The sequence below is a fragment of the Tripterygium wilfordii genome, chromosome 16 (genome assembly GCF_013401445.1).
Source record: "Tripterygium wilfordii isolate XIE 37 chromosome 16, ASM1340144v1, whole genome shotgun sequence".
Classification (NCBI taxonomy): Eukaryota; Viridiplantae; Streptophyta; class Magnoliopsida; order Celastrales; family Celastraceae; genus Tripterygium; species Tripterygium wilfordii.
This window is the reverse complement of record NC_052247.1, coordinates 10,222,562-10,237,295: the sequence shown is the minus strand read 5'-3', so window position 1 is coordinate 10,237,295 and position 14,734 is coordinate 10,222,562. Positions and strand designations below refer to the sequence as shown.

General features: G+C 37.4%; 3 protein-coding genes across 5 annotated transcripts; 1 reads left to right on the top strand and 2 right to left on the bottom strand.

The window, feature by feature from the left end:
* Positions 1–251: 251 nt before the first annotated feature.
* Positions 252–6,008, top strand: LOC119980432 (cysteine--tRNA ligase, chloroplastic/mitochondrial). Of its 3 annotated transcripts, none has more exons than XM_038823127.1 (10): positions 252–627; positions 801–1,332; positions 1,427–1,490; positions 2,083–2,244; positions 2,766–2,936; positions 3,601–3,882; positions 4,051–4,176; positions 4,566–4,766; positions 5,037–5,138; positions 5,558–6,008. In XM_038823127.1, the coding sequence occupies exons 2-10, from the start codon at positions 935–937 to the stop codon at positions 5,801–5,803; spliced, it is 1,752 nt and encodes a 583-aa protein (XP_038679055.1). In that variant the 5' UTR covers positions 252–627; positions 801–934; the 3' UTR covers positions 5,804–6,008. The 3 variants fall into 3 exon arrangements, with proteins under 3 accessions (XP_038679055.1, XP_038679054.1, XP_038679056.1); XM_038823126.1 differs by having other exon boundaries at positions 759–1,332; XM_038823128.1 differs by lacking the exon at positions 252–627 and having other exon boundaries at positions 1,262–1,332; positions 2,050–2,244.
* A 1,507-nt stretch (positions 6,009–7,515) lies between these two features.
* Positions 7,516–9,684, bottom strand: LOC119980371 (bifunctional dTDP-4-dehydrorhamnose 3,5-epimerase/dTDP-4-dehydrorhamnose reductase). Its single transcript, XM_038823043.1, has 2 exons — positions 8,902–9,684; positions 7,516–8,302 (listed from the first exon to the last, which is right to left on the bottom strand). The coding sequence occupies exons 1-2, from the start codon at positions 9,352–9,354 to the stop codon at positions 7,850–7,852; spliced, it is 906 nt and encodes a 301-aa protein (XP_038678971.1). The 5' UTR covers positions 9,355–9,684; the 3' UTR covers positions 7,516–7,849.
* Positions 9,685–13,368: 3,684 nt separating this feature from the next.
* Positions 13,369–14,718, bottom strand: LOC119980782 (phospholipase D gamma 1-like). Its single transcript, XM_038823575.1, has 4 exons — positions 14,577–14,718; positions 14,320–14,484; positions 14,033–14,230; positions 13,369–13,587 (listed from the first exon to the last, which is right to left on the bottom strand). The coding sequence occupies exons 2-4, from the start codon at positions 14,473–14,475 to the stop codon at positions 13,369–13,371; spliced, it is 573 nt and encodes a 190-aa protein (XP_038679503.1). The 5' UTR covers positions 14,476–14,484; positions 14,577–14,718.
* Between the last annotated feature and the right edge of the window lie 16 nt (positions 14,719–14,734).

Here is a 14,734-nt window from a genome sequence, read left to right as displayed (position 1 = left end):
AGAGTTATGGCCCAGGCCTGGATTGTCTGGATGACTAGACCTCAGCAAGTTTTTTTGATGAAAATTGTCCAATTCTGTTAATTAATACAAATTGAATTTTCAGTGATCAATTTAAAATAATTAAATATTTAGTGATTAAATTGAAACATTGATAACTTTTCGATGATTTGTATTAACCCGATTGCTCTAAGAAAAGATGGGTCGTGTGAGGACCTTGGGAATTAATGGGCTTTTGTTCTTAGGAGCATCACTCAACCCATTACCCAACGTTTCCAACCCTGGCACTTTCGGACCCATGGGTCTTGCGGATTCAATCCGCTGAAAGTTAATTTTTGAGCAAATTCACTCCTCCCATTCTCAACCTTCAATGCCCAATCCCTCTGTGTCTCTTTGAAAAGTTGAATAACCTTATTTTAGAATCGAAACTTGTGTGCCGGAAACTTGTGTGCCGGTCAGGCATTCTGTGGAAGGGAGTTGATTGAACTTTTGATCACTTCGCGAACGAATTTCATTTCAAAACTCATTTGGACGACCTTGCACGCAGCACGACCGCCGCATCTCACCATCTCCCTTGGACGAAGCACTTCGGTTCACGCACTATCGCCTCTCCTCGGAGGCCACCCTCTGGTACCTCTATCTCTATGTGCCAATTTGTCATTAATTAATTATTTTAAATATCTGAATTTTTTTTATTAATGTTGATAATGCAAAAATTAGGCTCTAGGTTAATGAACTTTGATTTTGGCTATGATTTGCAGGTCTGATTTTTAATTTTCTTTTTCATATGTGGCAATTGCAAGTTCACAACTTCACATCAGCTAGATGCTTCAGAGGCTAGCAAGATAAGAGAAAGGGAAAGTTTTGTAATCCACATTGACCGACTGAAGTCTTTTATTGTGTGTAAAGAAGTGCGAAGAGAAGCAGAGTACAGGGAATGGGTACTCTCCTCAAGTGTTACAATCCTTTGGCCACGATCCGTTTCCCTCCTTTTACTCGCTCACTATGTTCACTTCAACTCAAGCCCCGCGCCACACGCGCCTTCTGTGGAAGGAACAAGAACAAGAGGCCTGCTGTATTTCGTTGTTTCAGCTCTCTAAATTCATCATCTCTGCCGTCAATCAACAATGAGAATCTTAGAAAATCCAGTAGCAGCGATGGGTTTGCTAGTCCGTTTTCAGAGCTATGGCTCTACAACACAATGACCAGAAAGAAGGATCTTTTCAAGCCCAAAGTGGACAGTAAGGTCGGAATGTATGTGTGTGGCGTCACAGCGTATGATCTTAGTCATATTGGCCATGCTCGCGTCTATGTCACTTTCGACGTCCTCTACAGGTCCTCCTTTTTTTTGTTACTCTATTGTATATTTGTGGATGTTTGGTTACTTGATGCCTAGTTGTTGATTGAATTTTGTTGGTTTGATTGGCAGATATCTAAGGCATTTGGGATATGAAGTATGCTATGTTCGAAACTTCACTGATGTTGATGACAAGGTTTGTGAATTTTGCAGTATTTGTTAATGCAAGCATACCATGACATCATTGTACAATGTGGGTCTGAGAAATTGCATGCCGGTCTTTAGAATTTGAAATACTAGATGCTCAGTCTACCATGGTTGATATTGAGGGAAGTTTGACTGTATATGAATAAATTTTATTTGCACACTTGGAATCTTAACAAGTGAAGTGGCTAGATAATTTTATTTTTGTAGTTTTAACCTCTTTCACTTTGTTCTTTTTCGTTAAAAACGTTCTTTCACTATGCTTTTGTACCACGATATAATTTCTATGGTCGAGATTTGTAAAAAAAAGAAGAGGGATTGACGATTTTAAGTTTCATCAGTGTTTATTGCATCTGCGACTCATCTGTTCACATTGAACATCATCACCTGTTTCTGCGTGTAACTTATTTGATAAGCTTTGTTTGTTGTGATCCTGATTATCAATCTTATGATTCTGGTGTTGTAGCTCCTAAGTTGGCCTATATGGTTTTCTTTGGTTATTATTTTGTACAAGTGTTGAATGCCAGCTGCCTTTCATATTGGTATGGCAGGATTGCTGAGTCTCAACTTTTCCAATTCTGTAGATAATCGCTCGAGCAAATGAAGTCGGAGAAGATCCAATCAGTTTGAGCAGGCGTTACTGTGAAGAGTTCCATCAAGATATGGTGCACCTTCATTGCCTGTCCCCTTCTTTTGAACCACGTGTCTCTGATCACATGCCCCAAATTTTTGATATGATCAAGCAGGTACTTTCTTGAACATTGAATGTAACACAGCAGGACATGAAAGAAGAATGTCTTTGATACGGTTAACTGTTTTGTTTTTTTCTATTCAAAAAGGAATTTATTAAAGCACCGAAGCAGTGCAATTGATGAGTGTTTTGTATGGAACACATATTTATCATATAAATTATGTCTCTGATCATAAAGCTTATTACGCTTGCTATATTTTAGATTATGGAGAAGCCTAGAACTTACGTAGGCTTGAGAGTTGCTATGCCAGTTTGTTTTTCTTGCCTGCTAACCAGAGTTGTGGCTCTGTAAACTGAAATTGAATGTGGTATGAATAAATACAGGGCTGGTTTGCCTATGAATCCTACATTAGTTCCCTGCCTTTCATGTATGCTGTATTCATTATTGACTGTTCTGTACATGGTTTTATCTTGTTAGGTTGCCAAATCTCTCTCTTTCGCTTCTTTGGGGTAGGGTGATCAACTAGAAAGATACTGTACTCACAAGTATTGAATTTAAATGTGCTATCTTGGCAGATTCTTGACAATGGGTATGCCTATAGGGTTGATGGAGATGTGTACTTCTCTGTAGATAAATTCCCAGACTATGGAAGATTATCTGGGCGAAGATTAGAAGATAACCGAGCTGGTGAACGAGTTGCTGTGGACTCGAGAAAGAGAAACCCTGCTGATTTTGCTTTATGGAAGGTAAGGTGATCTTGCAATTATCATTGTCTCCTGTGTTGCATTCTGACTTCAAATCACTACCTCTGGCAAGCTATGACCATATATGTTCATCGGTCAACCGGTCTCTCTCTTAGTACAGGAAAATTTAATTTGAAATAGAATCTAGTCCATTCAATTTGATGCTTTTGTAGGATTTGGCATGCCGTATGTAGGTTTTGGCCCCTTATTTTTTCTCTTGGAATGATGGAGTGAGGCTGGCTGTCAAGGTCTTAGTTTCACTTTTTGCCCAGTGAAAAGGTGTTTGGTCTCACTTCTTTCTTGGACATTTAGGTTGAAGATAGCAGGTCATTAAGGGACTAAATCATGCATCCAAAACTATTTAATTTATTTTTTTGTAATTGATTGAATTTGGTAGGCTAGATATATCACTAAGATATTTTCATTACTCTGTATGGCATTGGTATATCTATGGGAGCTGCATGCTTCTTCTTTTTTAGCTGCTAAGTTTCATCTATAAATCATTTTCATGATAATAGCATTAGTGGTTTTTGCATTCAAGTTTCTAAGGTTGCTATATGTGATATCAAAACTGGCTTCAGCCTATTCTCTGAGTCCAAATTTCATACTCTTCTTCTTTAGTTTATTATTTATTTATTTTTGTCATTTAAGTTTGTACTCTTTTCAGTCAGCCAAGGAGGGGGAACCCTTTTGGGAGAGTCCATGGGGGCCTGGAAGACCTGGATGGCATATTGAGTGCAGCGCCATGAGTGCTGCTTATCTTGGCTACACTTTCGACATTCATGGTGGAGGAATGGATCTTGTGTTTCCCCATCATGAAAATGAAATTGCTCAGAGTTGTGCTGCATGTAAACAGAGCGATGTAAGTTACTGGATGCACAATGGTTTTGTCACCGTTGATTCAGAGAAAATGTCTAAATCCCTTGGAAACTTCTTCACAATTAGGCAGGTGAGATTTATTTTTTGTAAACTTCGTTGGCCTTTCTTTTTTGTTTCTGTTATTTATTTATGATATGTTTATTTCTTTACTTTGGGTCCTTGCAGATATTGCATCAATGACAATTTTTTGCTTTATTCCTTATGCTACAACCATTGTATGATTTGTATCTTTCCTCAGGTTATAGACCTTTACCATCCACTAGCTTTAAGACTTTTCTTGATGGGGACACACTATCGATCTCCAATAAACTATTCTGATGTACAGCTTGAAGGTGCTTCTGAACGTATTTTCTACATCTATCAGGTAGCACAGCCATTCAAACTCTCCCTTTTATTTGTGTGAACCAACCAGCCGTTGTGGATCATTTTGTATCCTTCCACTCATGGGCCACTTTACCAGGGTGAATGGTCTGAGCAATCTTTTGACATTGAGTTCTTGATGGAAAAAGTTTACACTTTATAGATGCTTACATTTGAGATTCTTTTAAGACACACAAGAAACCTGAATATAAATTTAACAAAACAAAATTGTTTGATAATTGATTAATACATACAAGAAATCCGAATTTTTTTTCATACACGGATATTACTTGTGTTACGTTTTTCTCAGCTTAGATATTTTACTTATTTTATTTTAGCTTTCATTCTGTTGAAGTCCTTTTATTTTTCCTTGATTGGTTGAATTGATTGCAGACATTACATGATTGCGAAAATGTTCTGCGCGGGCATGATCCGGCATCTGAGGATTTCATCCCTCCTGACATTCTTGATGCCATCAAGAAGTTTGATAATGATTTCAACGCCTCAATGTCAGATGATCTTCATACATCAGTTGTTTTGGCTTCATTATCAGACCCATTAAAAACCATCAATGATATGCTGCATACTCGTAAGGTAAAGGATTTTTGATACTGCATGCTTTATGGCTATGAATGTATGTCTTTTGCAATTGTATTTTAATTTTGTTTGAATGTGGGGGTGCAATGGCTTTATTGGCTACGCAAGAATTCAAATTAATAGAAGTCAGTGCATATTGACATAATTGAATTGAATGCAATCAACGGAAGGGTATTCTTCTGATGCTTAGGTTTTGCATAATATTTCTTACCAAAGATCTGGTTGATACTTATTATTATATTATAACTGGATATCTGTTAAATGCAGGGAAAGAAGCAAACCAAGCGGATAGAAGCACTTGCAGCTATGGAAAATATCATCAGGAGCATCCTGACAATCTTAGGATTAATGCCAACAAGTTATGCGGAGGTAAAATTATTGCTGAAATGTTGTGCCTTTTATTATGCAGAAATATTGCTGTATGTAAGAATCTCACTAGATTTTGTATTTGTCTGTTAGACAGTATGATTTACCTAAATTTTGTGGTTTACTTTCATTACATCACAGCTAGGGTCAATGAAATTCTTAACTGCGTGAAGCATGAGAAAGCAATGCATATGCCTTGGCTTTTAAAGTGTGCATTTTTTAGCCCCTCAAATATGCATTTGTAGTTTTCCCGAATTACTCCCAGTAGTTTTGTTAACTGTTGATTTTAGCAACATTTCCGATTGTCTATCCACAGTTCTCTCTGGATATTTTGCTTGGGATTCACTAATCTGTGTTGTATATACCATTATAAATTTTTTTCCCCCTATTTTTAGCTTACCGCTACCTTCTCTGTGCTGCAGGTTCTGCAGCAACTGAGGGAAAAGGCATTGACGCGTGCAAAATTAACAGAAGACGATATTTTGCGCAAAATCGAAGAAAGGACAACGGCAAGAAAGAACAAGGATTATGAAAAGTCAGATGCAATTAGGAAAGATTTAGCTGCTGTAGGTATTGCTCTTATGGACAGTCCAGATGGCACAAGTTGGAAACCCGCTGTTCCCCTTGCGCTGCAAGAGCAGCAAGTTGCTGCAACGCCAATGCCTTAGGAGTAAGTTCTCGCACAGCTTTGTGGCTGTAATACTGTTATTTAAGATTTTGATTGTAGAGCAGCAAGTTCCTAAAGGTATAATTTATACAATGATAGGGCAGAGTCTTTGGAGGCCTTGTAAATGGCACATTCTTTTTATAAGCCCTCAAATTGGGCCTGAAACAATAAAATAGTTCGCCAATCATCCTTGTTGCTCTGCCTTTAGTACCAGGAGTCAGCAGATGTGCTTGTTTTCTCCTCTTTTTAATAAATACTTAAGCTGTTAGGATTTACGTTCTAAAATGCTTAATCAATGAATATTTTAATGTCACATAGATTTGAAGAATTTTTGGGGGTTATATTTTGGGAGTCTAGCATTGTCCATAAAATTAATAGTATGTAAATACGTTTTTTAGAAGAAAATTTGTTCATTTATTGTAAAAATTATAACTTTATTCGTTTATACATGAGTTTTATTTGTTAGTTATTTATAAAAATATTTAATAAAATAGTAAAAGCAGAAAAATGGAAACTACAAATTTAACTCGATATGGATGTAAAAAGAAAGAGAGAGAGAGAGAAATATGACCTACAAATTTAGATAATGTCTAATGTCGAGTACAATTTTATTTGAGTTAATATACAAATTCAATAGAATAAATCATACTAGGAAAATAACCTTCACACTTAGATTTAAATTGCAAAAGTATTATCTTAATATAATAATATTTGATAACAAAAACATTAAATTTCATCTCTTGCATCCCACGGGTTAACGACTAGTTTTCTTAATTTGATTTTGTAACTATTGTGGTAATAGAGAGTCTTAACAAATCTAAACTTTAAAAATAATATATTGTATATGAGATTTGAATATAAGGCAAATTTTAAGCTAACATATAAATAACTTTTCCAATTAAGTAGTCCATATTTTAAGTGAATTTTCTTAATTTATTTTCGTAACTAATGTGGTAATAGAGATTTAATTATACATTCCATACCATATATGAAAAACCTAAATTTAAGGAATAATTATACTATTTATTTACTAATCTAATTAAATCTACCAAATAATATTTGTTTGTTTTTTATCAAGCCGATCTAGTCGTCAGGTTTAACGGACAGGTCTGAATGATGGTCCAACACGGATGGACCGCAAATTCAAGTTCTAGAACATTCGATCACATATTTGCTCTCGGGTACCGGTCCAACCGGCTGGACCAGTTTGCGTGCACCTCCATTGTTATTGTTAGATGAACACCAGTACTAAGTTCCAGCCATTTCATAACCTAAGCAAACCTGCAAGCGCAATCCCATAACTTGCCATTGTTTGGTATTCCTCTTGCGCTGCAAATCATCTATTGATCTATTCCAATGACATGGCCTTGCAAAAAATGAACTCTGCGAATCTAACTTGATGCATATGGTTAGATACATCAAATATTCATCTGGATGCTTAACTGAATAACTGGTATCCCCCACTAATCCAATCCAAAACTAATTGCCCTATGTGTATGATCTACGAGGCTACGACACATTCCATGGCGCACGAGCATCAGGCAAAGCTCACCCGATAACTTTCTGTCACTACATTTTTCCTCCCTAGCAGCAAACCAGCAACTTGCACTTGGTGAGTATACCATCTTTCACAATTAGCAGAAAATTTTTAAACTACAAAGACAAGAAAACCAACTAGGCTCGAAAGAAATAAGCAGCCCAAGGCAGGCAATATTAAGAAATTTTAACAATTCTATGTATATTCGTTGATAAATCACATCCAACTATTTATTTGTGATCAAGTTATGAATACAACACCCGAATACAAAAATAGAAACAGCAATTGTATGGAAGGAGGAACTCGTACAGCACGCTAGAGAGTCCACAACAACCCATACGAACAAAATTTAATAGATAGAATAGAACTAAAGAAATTGAAGATAAATAAAAAAATAAAAACTTCAAACCTAAGAACTTCTTCAACCCAGAGGACTTATGATTTTGGATTGAATAAATACTTATGGAGAAGACTTCATTCTGTAGGAATCCCTGCTTCATTTGTGTGACGTCAAGTTTTGGCTGTCTTTTGATTTGGCTTGAACACATTCTTGATGAGGGACTCCTTGATAGGCAACATTTCAGGGAACTCCTGGTTTAACTTACTAGAATCGAGTTCATTGTTGCTCCTTGGGGCAACAATCACCTTCGCCTGCTCTTCTAGGTTGAAGTTCTTCCATGTGAAGTTAGGGTCGATATAGTCTCGATACATCTCTAGAATCTCATTGTGACTAACCACACCAGGATTTGTAAAGTTCCAGATACCAGTGAGGTTTCTCTTTGCCATCTCAATGGAAATGGGAAGGAGTTCATCCAGGATAGTCATTGAGTTTGGAATGTCGACTACCTTCTCGTATCGAGTAATCTTAGTGATGAAGTTGCGAGGGTTAGATAAATCAGATGAGATGGGCATTCTCACACGCAATGTGCAAACATTCTCATAGTTCTTCAACAATTCCTCAACCTTCCAAGTCCCCAAAACAAAAAAGAAAATTTTATCAGATGCACTGAATCAAAAAAATCTTACTTTATATTAATAATAGAATCAGAGATTCTAACATTAATCAATGCAATTGTTCATATAATTAATGTCAAATAAATTAAAAAAACCCACCAAACACAAAATATATGCATATCAAATTCCAAAAGAATCAAGATGATGCTCTCGGATTCGTCTACTTGGATTATGCGAGAGATTCCTTGTCTCAAATCAAGTTCATTGTCATGTGGAAATTACGATTCAAGAAGGTCCCAGCAGTTGATCATGCAGATAGGAAAAAAAAAAAAAAAAAAAAACTGAATCCTATGCTGCCTAACAAGATAAAACAGTAGCCTCCCCACCACGGCAATTTAAACAAATGCAGTTTCCCCAATCAAGAGCTTCTACAAAAACTAGCAGGACCATCCTGACTGATTCAAAATTTCAAAACTAAGAAAGCTCGAGTAAAGTAAATCAGTTTCAATGGCTAGTCAGATCGAAAGAAACAAATTCTAAAATCTAACACATAACATTATCAGATCTCAGGAAAATATGAAGGAAAAAAAATAGTAATAGACAGTTACCATAGCTTTAGTCTTTGAATAGAAAGATCCGGTGAAATTCGGTGTATCCTCCTCCTTGAACCCGACACCCGACCCGAGTGGGTGACCCGCATCATACTCAAAGATACAACCAGTGGCGTAGTTAATCAAGACCAAGCCCTTCTCTCTGCAGACGTCAGCGAGGGTAAGAGTGCCGACAACATTTGTACGGATGGTCTCGACCTTGTGAGACTCGCACCAGTCGACATTAGGACGGCCAGTGACACCGGCGGCATTGAACACGTGTGAGGGATTGACACCAGCGATGTCGGCCTCAAGCGAGGAACGGTCCTCGAGGCGACCGGAGCCGTAGGCGTACTCAATGCCTTGTGAGTCGCAGAGTTTACCAAGCAAGCCCCCGATCCAGCCAGTTCGACCGTAGATTAGGAACTTGAGTGGCTTGTCGGATGCAGCTCCGTTAGCTGGGAATCCCATTTTTCAGAGAAGAATGAGAGAGAAATGGAGGTTTGGTTTGAATTGGATCTGGCGGAAGGAGTGTTTATGGGAGATATAATGTACAGATTGTGTCTGAGATTTAAAATTCTTTTTTTTTTTACTGTGCTAGAAGCCTAGATCTGATCTGCGAATTATTCGTTAGTGGCTTGACTCGGCAAGTAAATTTTTTTTAAAAGGATTCAAACCCAACATTCAATCATAGGAAACATTACACTTAACGTTAGCTCCCTAATAATTTATAACACACCAGTAGAATCGGTGTGGTGAAGAATCAACGACAGATGAATGAGAAGAATCATATGTCATCTTCTTGAAAAATGGTGTGGTGAAAAAATCTTGTGTATTTCTCATTGAACAGAACATAGATTGTAGACTAGATCTACAAACCAACAACAAATTAGAGAAAAAAAACACTAAATTGACATACTATAAAATGTGTATGGAGAAGGAAGAGATTGTGTTGTCTTTTTTGTCTAGAATCGGGTGTTCTACCTGATATAGTTCCTTCGGTATCCATTGATACCGATAAAATTTAATTTATTTATGTTTGTTAATTGATATTGTCTTGATGTGTTTCGTCTACTCATTAGGTGGTGGAGAAAAAAATCACATCATGTGTTATTTTATATTGGTTTTTACCTAATGCAATCATTTAAGTCTTTTGACATTTCTTTAAAAAAAAAGATTATTCTTGTTAATTAGAGGGAGTGGGGTATGATAATTTTTAATTAATTAATTGATACTCGTTTTAATGGAGTGTTTTTTTTATTGCACCGTCTTAAAGTGGTAGGTCGTAGTATGTGTGCTATAATAATAATGTTGTGAAAAAAAAATCAATTCCTCATAAAGTTTATAATTGGTTCAAATGTTAATGATGTAACTCTATTGGATTTTGGATTTCATAGTATATATGATAGTCGGTTCGATTTCAACCACAAGCGTAATCCGTTGTAGTATTAAAAATAAAAAATAAAAAAAAACTCCATTGGATTTTGGATTTCATAGTATATGTGATAGTTGGCTTCGACACGTTCCCTAAAAATGGGTGGTGAGTAGGAACACACCTTGAGCATGATATGAAGGCAATGGAAGGTTTCATGGTACCTACCTTCTTTGTTTTTTCCTTCTCCCCCTTTTTGCATGTACCTTGAAAATCTTTCTTAATAATATTAATGGATTTCCCAAGTGAATTTGGGCATTCAAATGAGTGACCAATTTTTTCATGATCATCTTGACAACGTTATCCATTGTCACTAAATTCGTATTTCGATGAAATAGAATTGGATTGTTCTATTATATTGCAAAGTTAGGAAAACACTACAAAATTAAGAAAGATAAGGCATTAATGCTCTACGCATATATTAATTCATTACTATCAATATATCATAAACAGAACCAGTAAATTAAGGGACGGGAGAAGATAAGTGGGCGAGAAGAGTTAATGTTGAGTATCGAATGTAAGTGCGAAGAAGAGATAGAAATATTGACAGTGTATGTCTACAAGATATCAACCCTAATTGTATGTTGATCAATCCTTAAATTAAGGCAATAAACAATCCTTAAACTGAGGAGAGAATCGAGTAACAAAATAACTAATTAGTTGACCATTGATATGACGATAATTATGAAATTAAGCTTTATCTCTAGCATGCCCCCTCAAGATGGAGCTCTGGGAGGAGAGTCCAATCTTGGTTCTGAGTAGTTGAAACCGTGTCCTGGGGAGGGGTTTTGTAGGATCCGAGAGTGTCGTATTGGAGTGCAGTGTGAGAAGAGGTTCAGTGGCCACGAGCTTTGATGTAGCCATATGAGTTCACGCCAGCAAGTCAAAGATGTACCGACGTTGGGACAGAAGAAGTCCTTGAGGATGTGAAACCACTTCGATGCTCATAAAATATGTCAAGGGTCCTAGATCCTTGAGGGAAAACCGTTTGGCAAGAAGAGTGATGAAGGGTTGGACCGTAGCATCATGAGCTCCTGTAATAATAATGTCATCTATGTTGACCAACAGATACAATATGATTTGACCCGTGCTGAGAACAAACAATGAGGGATCTGCATAAGAGTTGGAGAAGCCCTAGTGAAGAACGAACTGGCGTAATTCATGATACTAGGCTCTTGGTGCTTGCTTAAGCTCATAAATAGCTTTGTTGAGTTTGCATACATGTTGGGGATGATCATGATCAATGAAACCTGGTGGTTAAGCCATGAACACATTTTCAGACAATGTACTTTAGAGGAATGCATTGTTGACGTCAAGTTGGCGTAGAATCCACCCACGACTGACGGCAATGCTCAAAACTAGGCGGATGGTGGTTGGCTTGACTACGGGACTGAAGGTATCATGATAATCAATGTCCGGGCATTAGTGGAACCCTTAGCTACTAATCATGCTTTGTATCGTCAATAGAGCCATATAGTAAGTATTTGATGCGGAAAATCCATTTGCAACCAACCAAATTTTGAGACGGATGTAGAAGAACAAGTGTCCATGTCCCATTCCGAACAAGAGCATCATACTCAATGGACATGTCCTCAGTCCTGACCTTTGATGCCTGAGTCACGGTAGGTTCGGTAGTGGAAGGTTTCGTGTGAGTTAGGCTGACAGGTTTACCTTTAATTTCGTGTAAAGCTGTTGAGCTTGATAAAACTTTTCATTGGGGGCCTGATAAAATTTTTCATTGGGGCATCAGATTTTTCATGGGGGGGCCAGTTACATTTTTTTTGGAGCCTAGTACATTTTTCCTATACATATAACAAAACATACATTATTTCACTAGAGCCCCCCAGTGAGAGAGGCTGCATCCACCTCTGTCGATGATGTCATAGAGATAACCATTGATGATGGTATTGGACAAGGAGATCGAGACAATGGATAGCGAATCGAGCAAGATATTTGATTTGGGTTAGCAAGAACCTAATTTTTTAGAAGGCATTTGATTTGGGTTTGACTAGGGATGAAAGTGGGTTAGGTTGAGCTAAACCGTGACAGATCCTCGTCTTGATTTTTTTTTGTTGAAAAAGGTTAGTGACCTGGATAAATTAATCGAGCACCAAAGAATGGGCTTGACAAGAAGAGGCTAAAGAAGGCATTGGGTCACCATGAAGGTGGAATACAGCTCCAAAATAGGATAAAGGAAGCGAATAAAATACCAAATTGAAAACTAGAAATCCAAAGACTCTAGCAGAGCTCGCTCTGGAGGAACACTCGATTAGATTCAACTAGCAACATTATTTGTAGAGGTGCTTCCTCAATCCAAAATCAATATTTCTGATCATGCAATGCTAACTGCGCCAAACTATAGGCAACTTTATTGATGTTTATGCGGACATGTTGCATAGACCAAGACGAGAAGAAAAGCAGCAAACGATGAATCTCTAAAATCACTTCCCTTCTGTCTATGACAGATACAATGATCGCAGAATCACCTTCTAAGAGGATCTTTGTGAACCCCAATTCTGTTGCAAGCCCAAGTGCATGCAGAGTTGCCAAAGCCTCGGCCAAAGTGGGCTCAAATGTTGTTGGTCGCATCATAGAACTTGTAGCATGAACATCCCCTTTCGTTTCGAAAGATCACCCCGAAACCTGTTTTATTTTCACACGCACCAAAGAATGAGCTATTTGGAATGTAAATTGTGAATACTGAATACTTGAATAGGACAGCAGGTGATAGTCTGGGCCTTATTCTGTCTTTCGTGTTTTAATTGAACATTTTTTCATATATATGTACTTATGTATGATGTAGTCCTTAGGGCCTATGAGCCCGGCGTCTTCAAATTCGAGCTCGGCTTATTTAACAAAATGACCTTCAAAATAGACTCGAGCTCGACTCCTTTTTCGTAAGAATTGAGCCGAACCTGAGCCGGCCTATAATGGGCCTCCCTAGAGCCGCCCGTGGGTAGTCTGACCCATTTTCATCCCTAGGTTTGACCTTTTATTTTATTTTATTTTAATTAAAATTCATGTCATTTTAAACATATATACACAATAGGAAATTATCTCAGGACATAAGATAAGTACAATTTTTGAACCATTGATTTGGAATATATGAAATCCAAAATAATGGGTCCTACTTCATCGGCTACATACTGTTTCCAGTTGTTCTCACTCAGGGACCTCACTCGTCTCACGCATTCGAGACTCTCTGGTTCTCCAAAACATTTTTCAATGGTTCCCAAGTGCTCTGCCCACAATGACATCCGATATCCAAAAATCTGCAGTTCCAAGCAAATTATAGTTAGTCATGCAAACAAATTTAGCAACCAATCATAATAGTAAGTAATCAAATCTTATGACTCAGTTGCATGAGAAACATAAATTTTTTATTTTGATGTCAACACACTACCAAGAACTTAAATTGTAATAGACCAAATTGGAAGTTTAACGATCAAGAATTATATGGCTTCATCATGCTTGAATAGTTTCCCTGATAACCTTCATTTATGATCACATTTGAATCAAGATCCCAGGCTTTACTATGTTGCTGCTGCTGCAATTCTCAGGATTTCAATTTTATATCCTTCCTACAATTATTGTGGCCTCAAAGCTAAGGGACACAACAAAGAATATGTGTGTGTGTGTGTTAATATAAACTGGACATAGAGATACACCAGTATTGCAGCAAGATTAAGTATGAAAGTTTATCCGATCTTTGATTACCTGTCCATGTGGACGAGAACGTTTGCTTGCCCAGGTATGGTGAGGCTGATACGCACCCATCTCTATTTCGGTGTCTCGTGTATCTTCCATTGAGCACCGATTGATATTTGCAGATCCCAGTATCACATACTGATCATCCACTATCATTCCTTTAGAATGGATATAAATCATCAAGCGCCAACTTTTCTGAGCATGTGCCTGCAGTGCCAATTTACAATACTTTCAATTAACAGAAGAAAAATAATTGTTGTTTAGTGTGACATAAATGAAAGAGAAGCTGATGATACCTGAGGGGTATTTACTGCTGCAGAATTTAACCTTTCTTCCCCATCTACTTCACGATTGCCAAGACAGAAAAAATTCAAAAACTCTTGAGGCTCATATTCATTTTCAAGTCCAACCTCCACCAAAGCCTTGTATATAGTATCATACATCATTTGCATTGTCTTTTGCTGCAGCAAATAATGCAACCCATGGTAAGAAAATGCAGCTTTGAGCTAGTGCTCAATAGAAATGCCTTATTTCAGTAATTTGGGATCAGGACCTCTTGTGGTCTAGTGGTCGCCTGCTCCTCATCACTTGCACGAGGTACAAGGTTCGATTTTCCCCTTCCTCAGAATTAATAATAGCACCACATGACCCATGAAAATTTCTTTCTTCATCCTAAAATTCTGGTAGCATCTATCTGGGTGTCCATGTAAG

Excerpts from the sequence above, each read along its gene's own strand:
- LOC119980432 (XM_038823127.1), top strand. The coding sequence starts at position 935 with ATGGGTACTCTCCTCAAGTGTTACAATCCTTTGGCCACGATCCGTTTC. Across the intron at positions 4,177-4,565 it reads GTATTTTCTACATCTATCAG|ACATTACATGATTGCGAAAA; the intron begins GTAGCACAGCCA and ends AATTGATTGCAG. Across the intron at positions 4,767-5,036 it reads ATATGCTGCATACTCGTAAG|GGAAAGAAGCAAACCAAGCG; the intron begins GTAAAGGATTTT and ends TGTTAAATGCAG.
- LOC119980371 (XM_038823043.1), bottom strand. The coding sequence starts at position 9,354 with ATGGGATTCCCAGCTAACGGAGCTGCATCCGACAAGCCACTCAAGTTC. Across the intron at positions 8,303-8,901 it reads ATTCAAAGACTAAAGCTATG|GTTGAGGAATTGTTGAAGAA; the intron begins GTAACTGTCTAT and ends GGGACTTGGAAG.
- LOC119980782 (XM_038823575.1), bottom strand. The coding sequence starts at position 14,475 with ATGCAAATGATGTATGATACTATATACAAGGCTTTGGTGGAGGTTGGA. Across the intron at positions 14,231-14,319 it reads CAGCAGTAAATACCCCTCAG|GCACATGCTCAGAAAAGTTG; the intron begins GTATCATCAGCT and ends TTGGCACTGCAG. Across the intron at positions 13,588-14,032 it reads GTTCTCGTCCACATGGACAG|ATTTTTGGATATCGGATGTC; the intron begins GTAATCAAAGAT and ends TTGGAACTGCAG.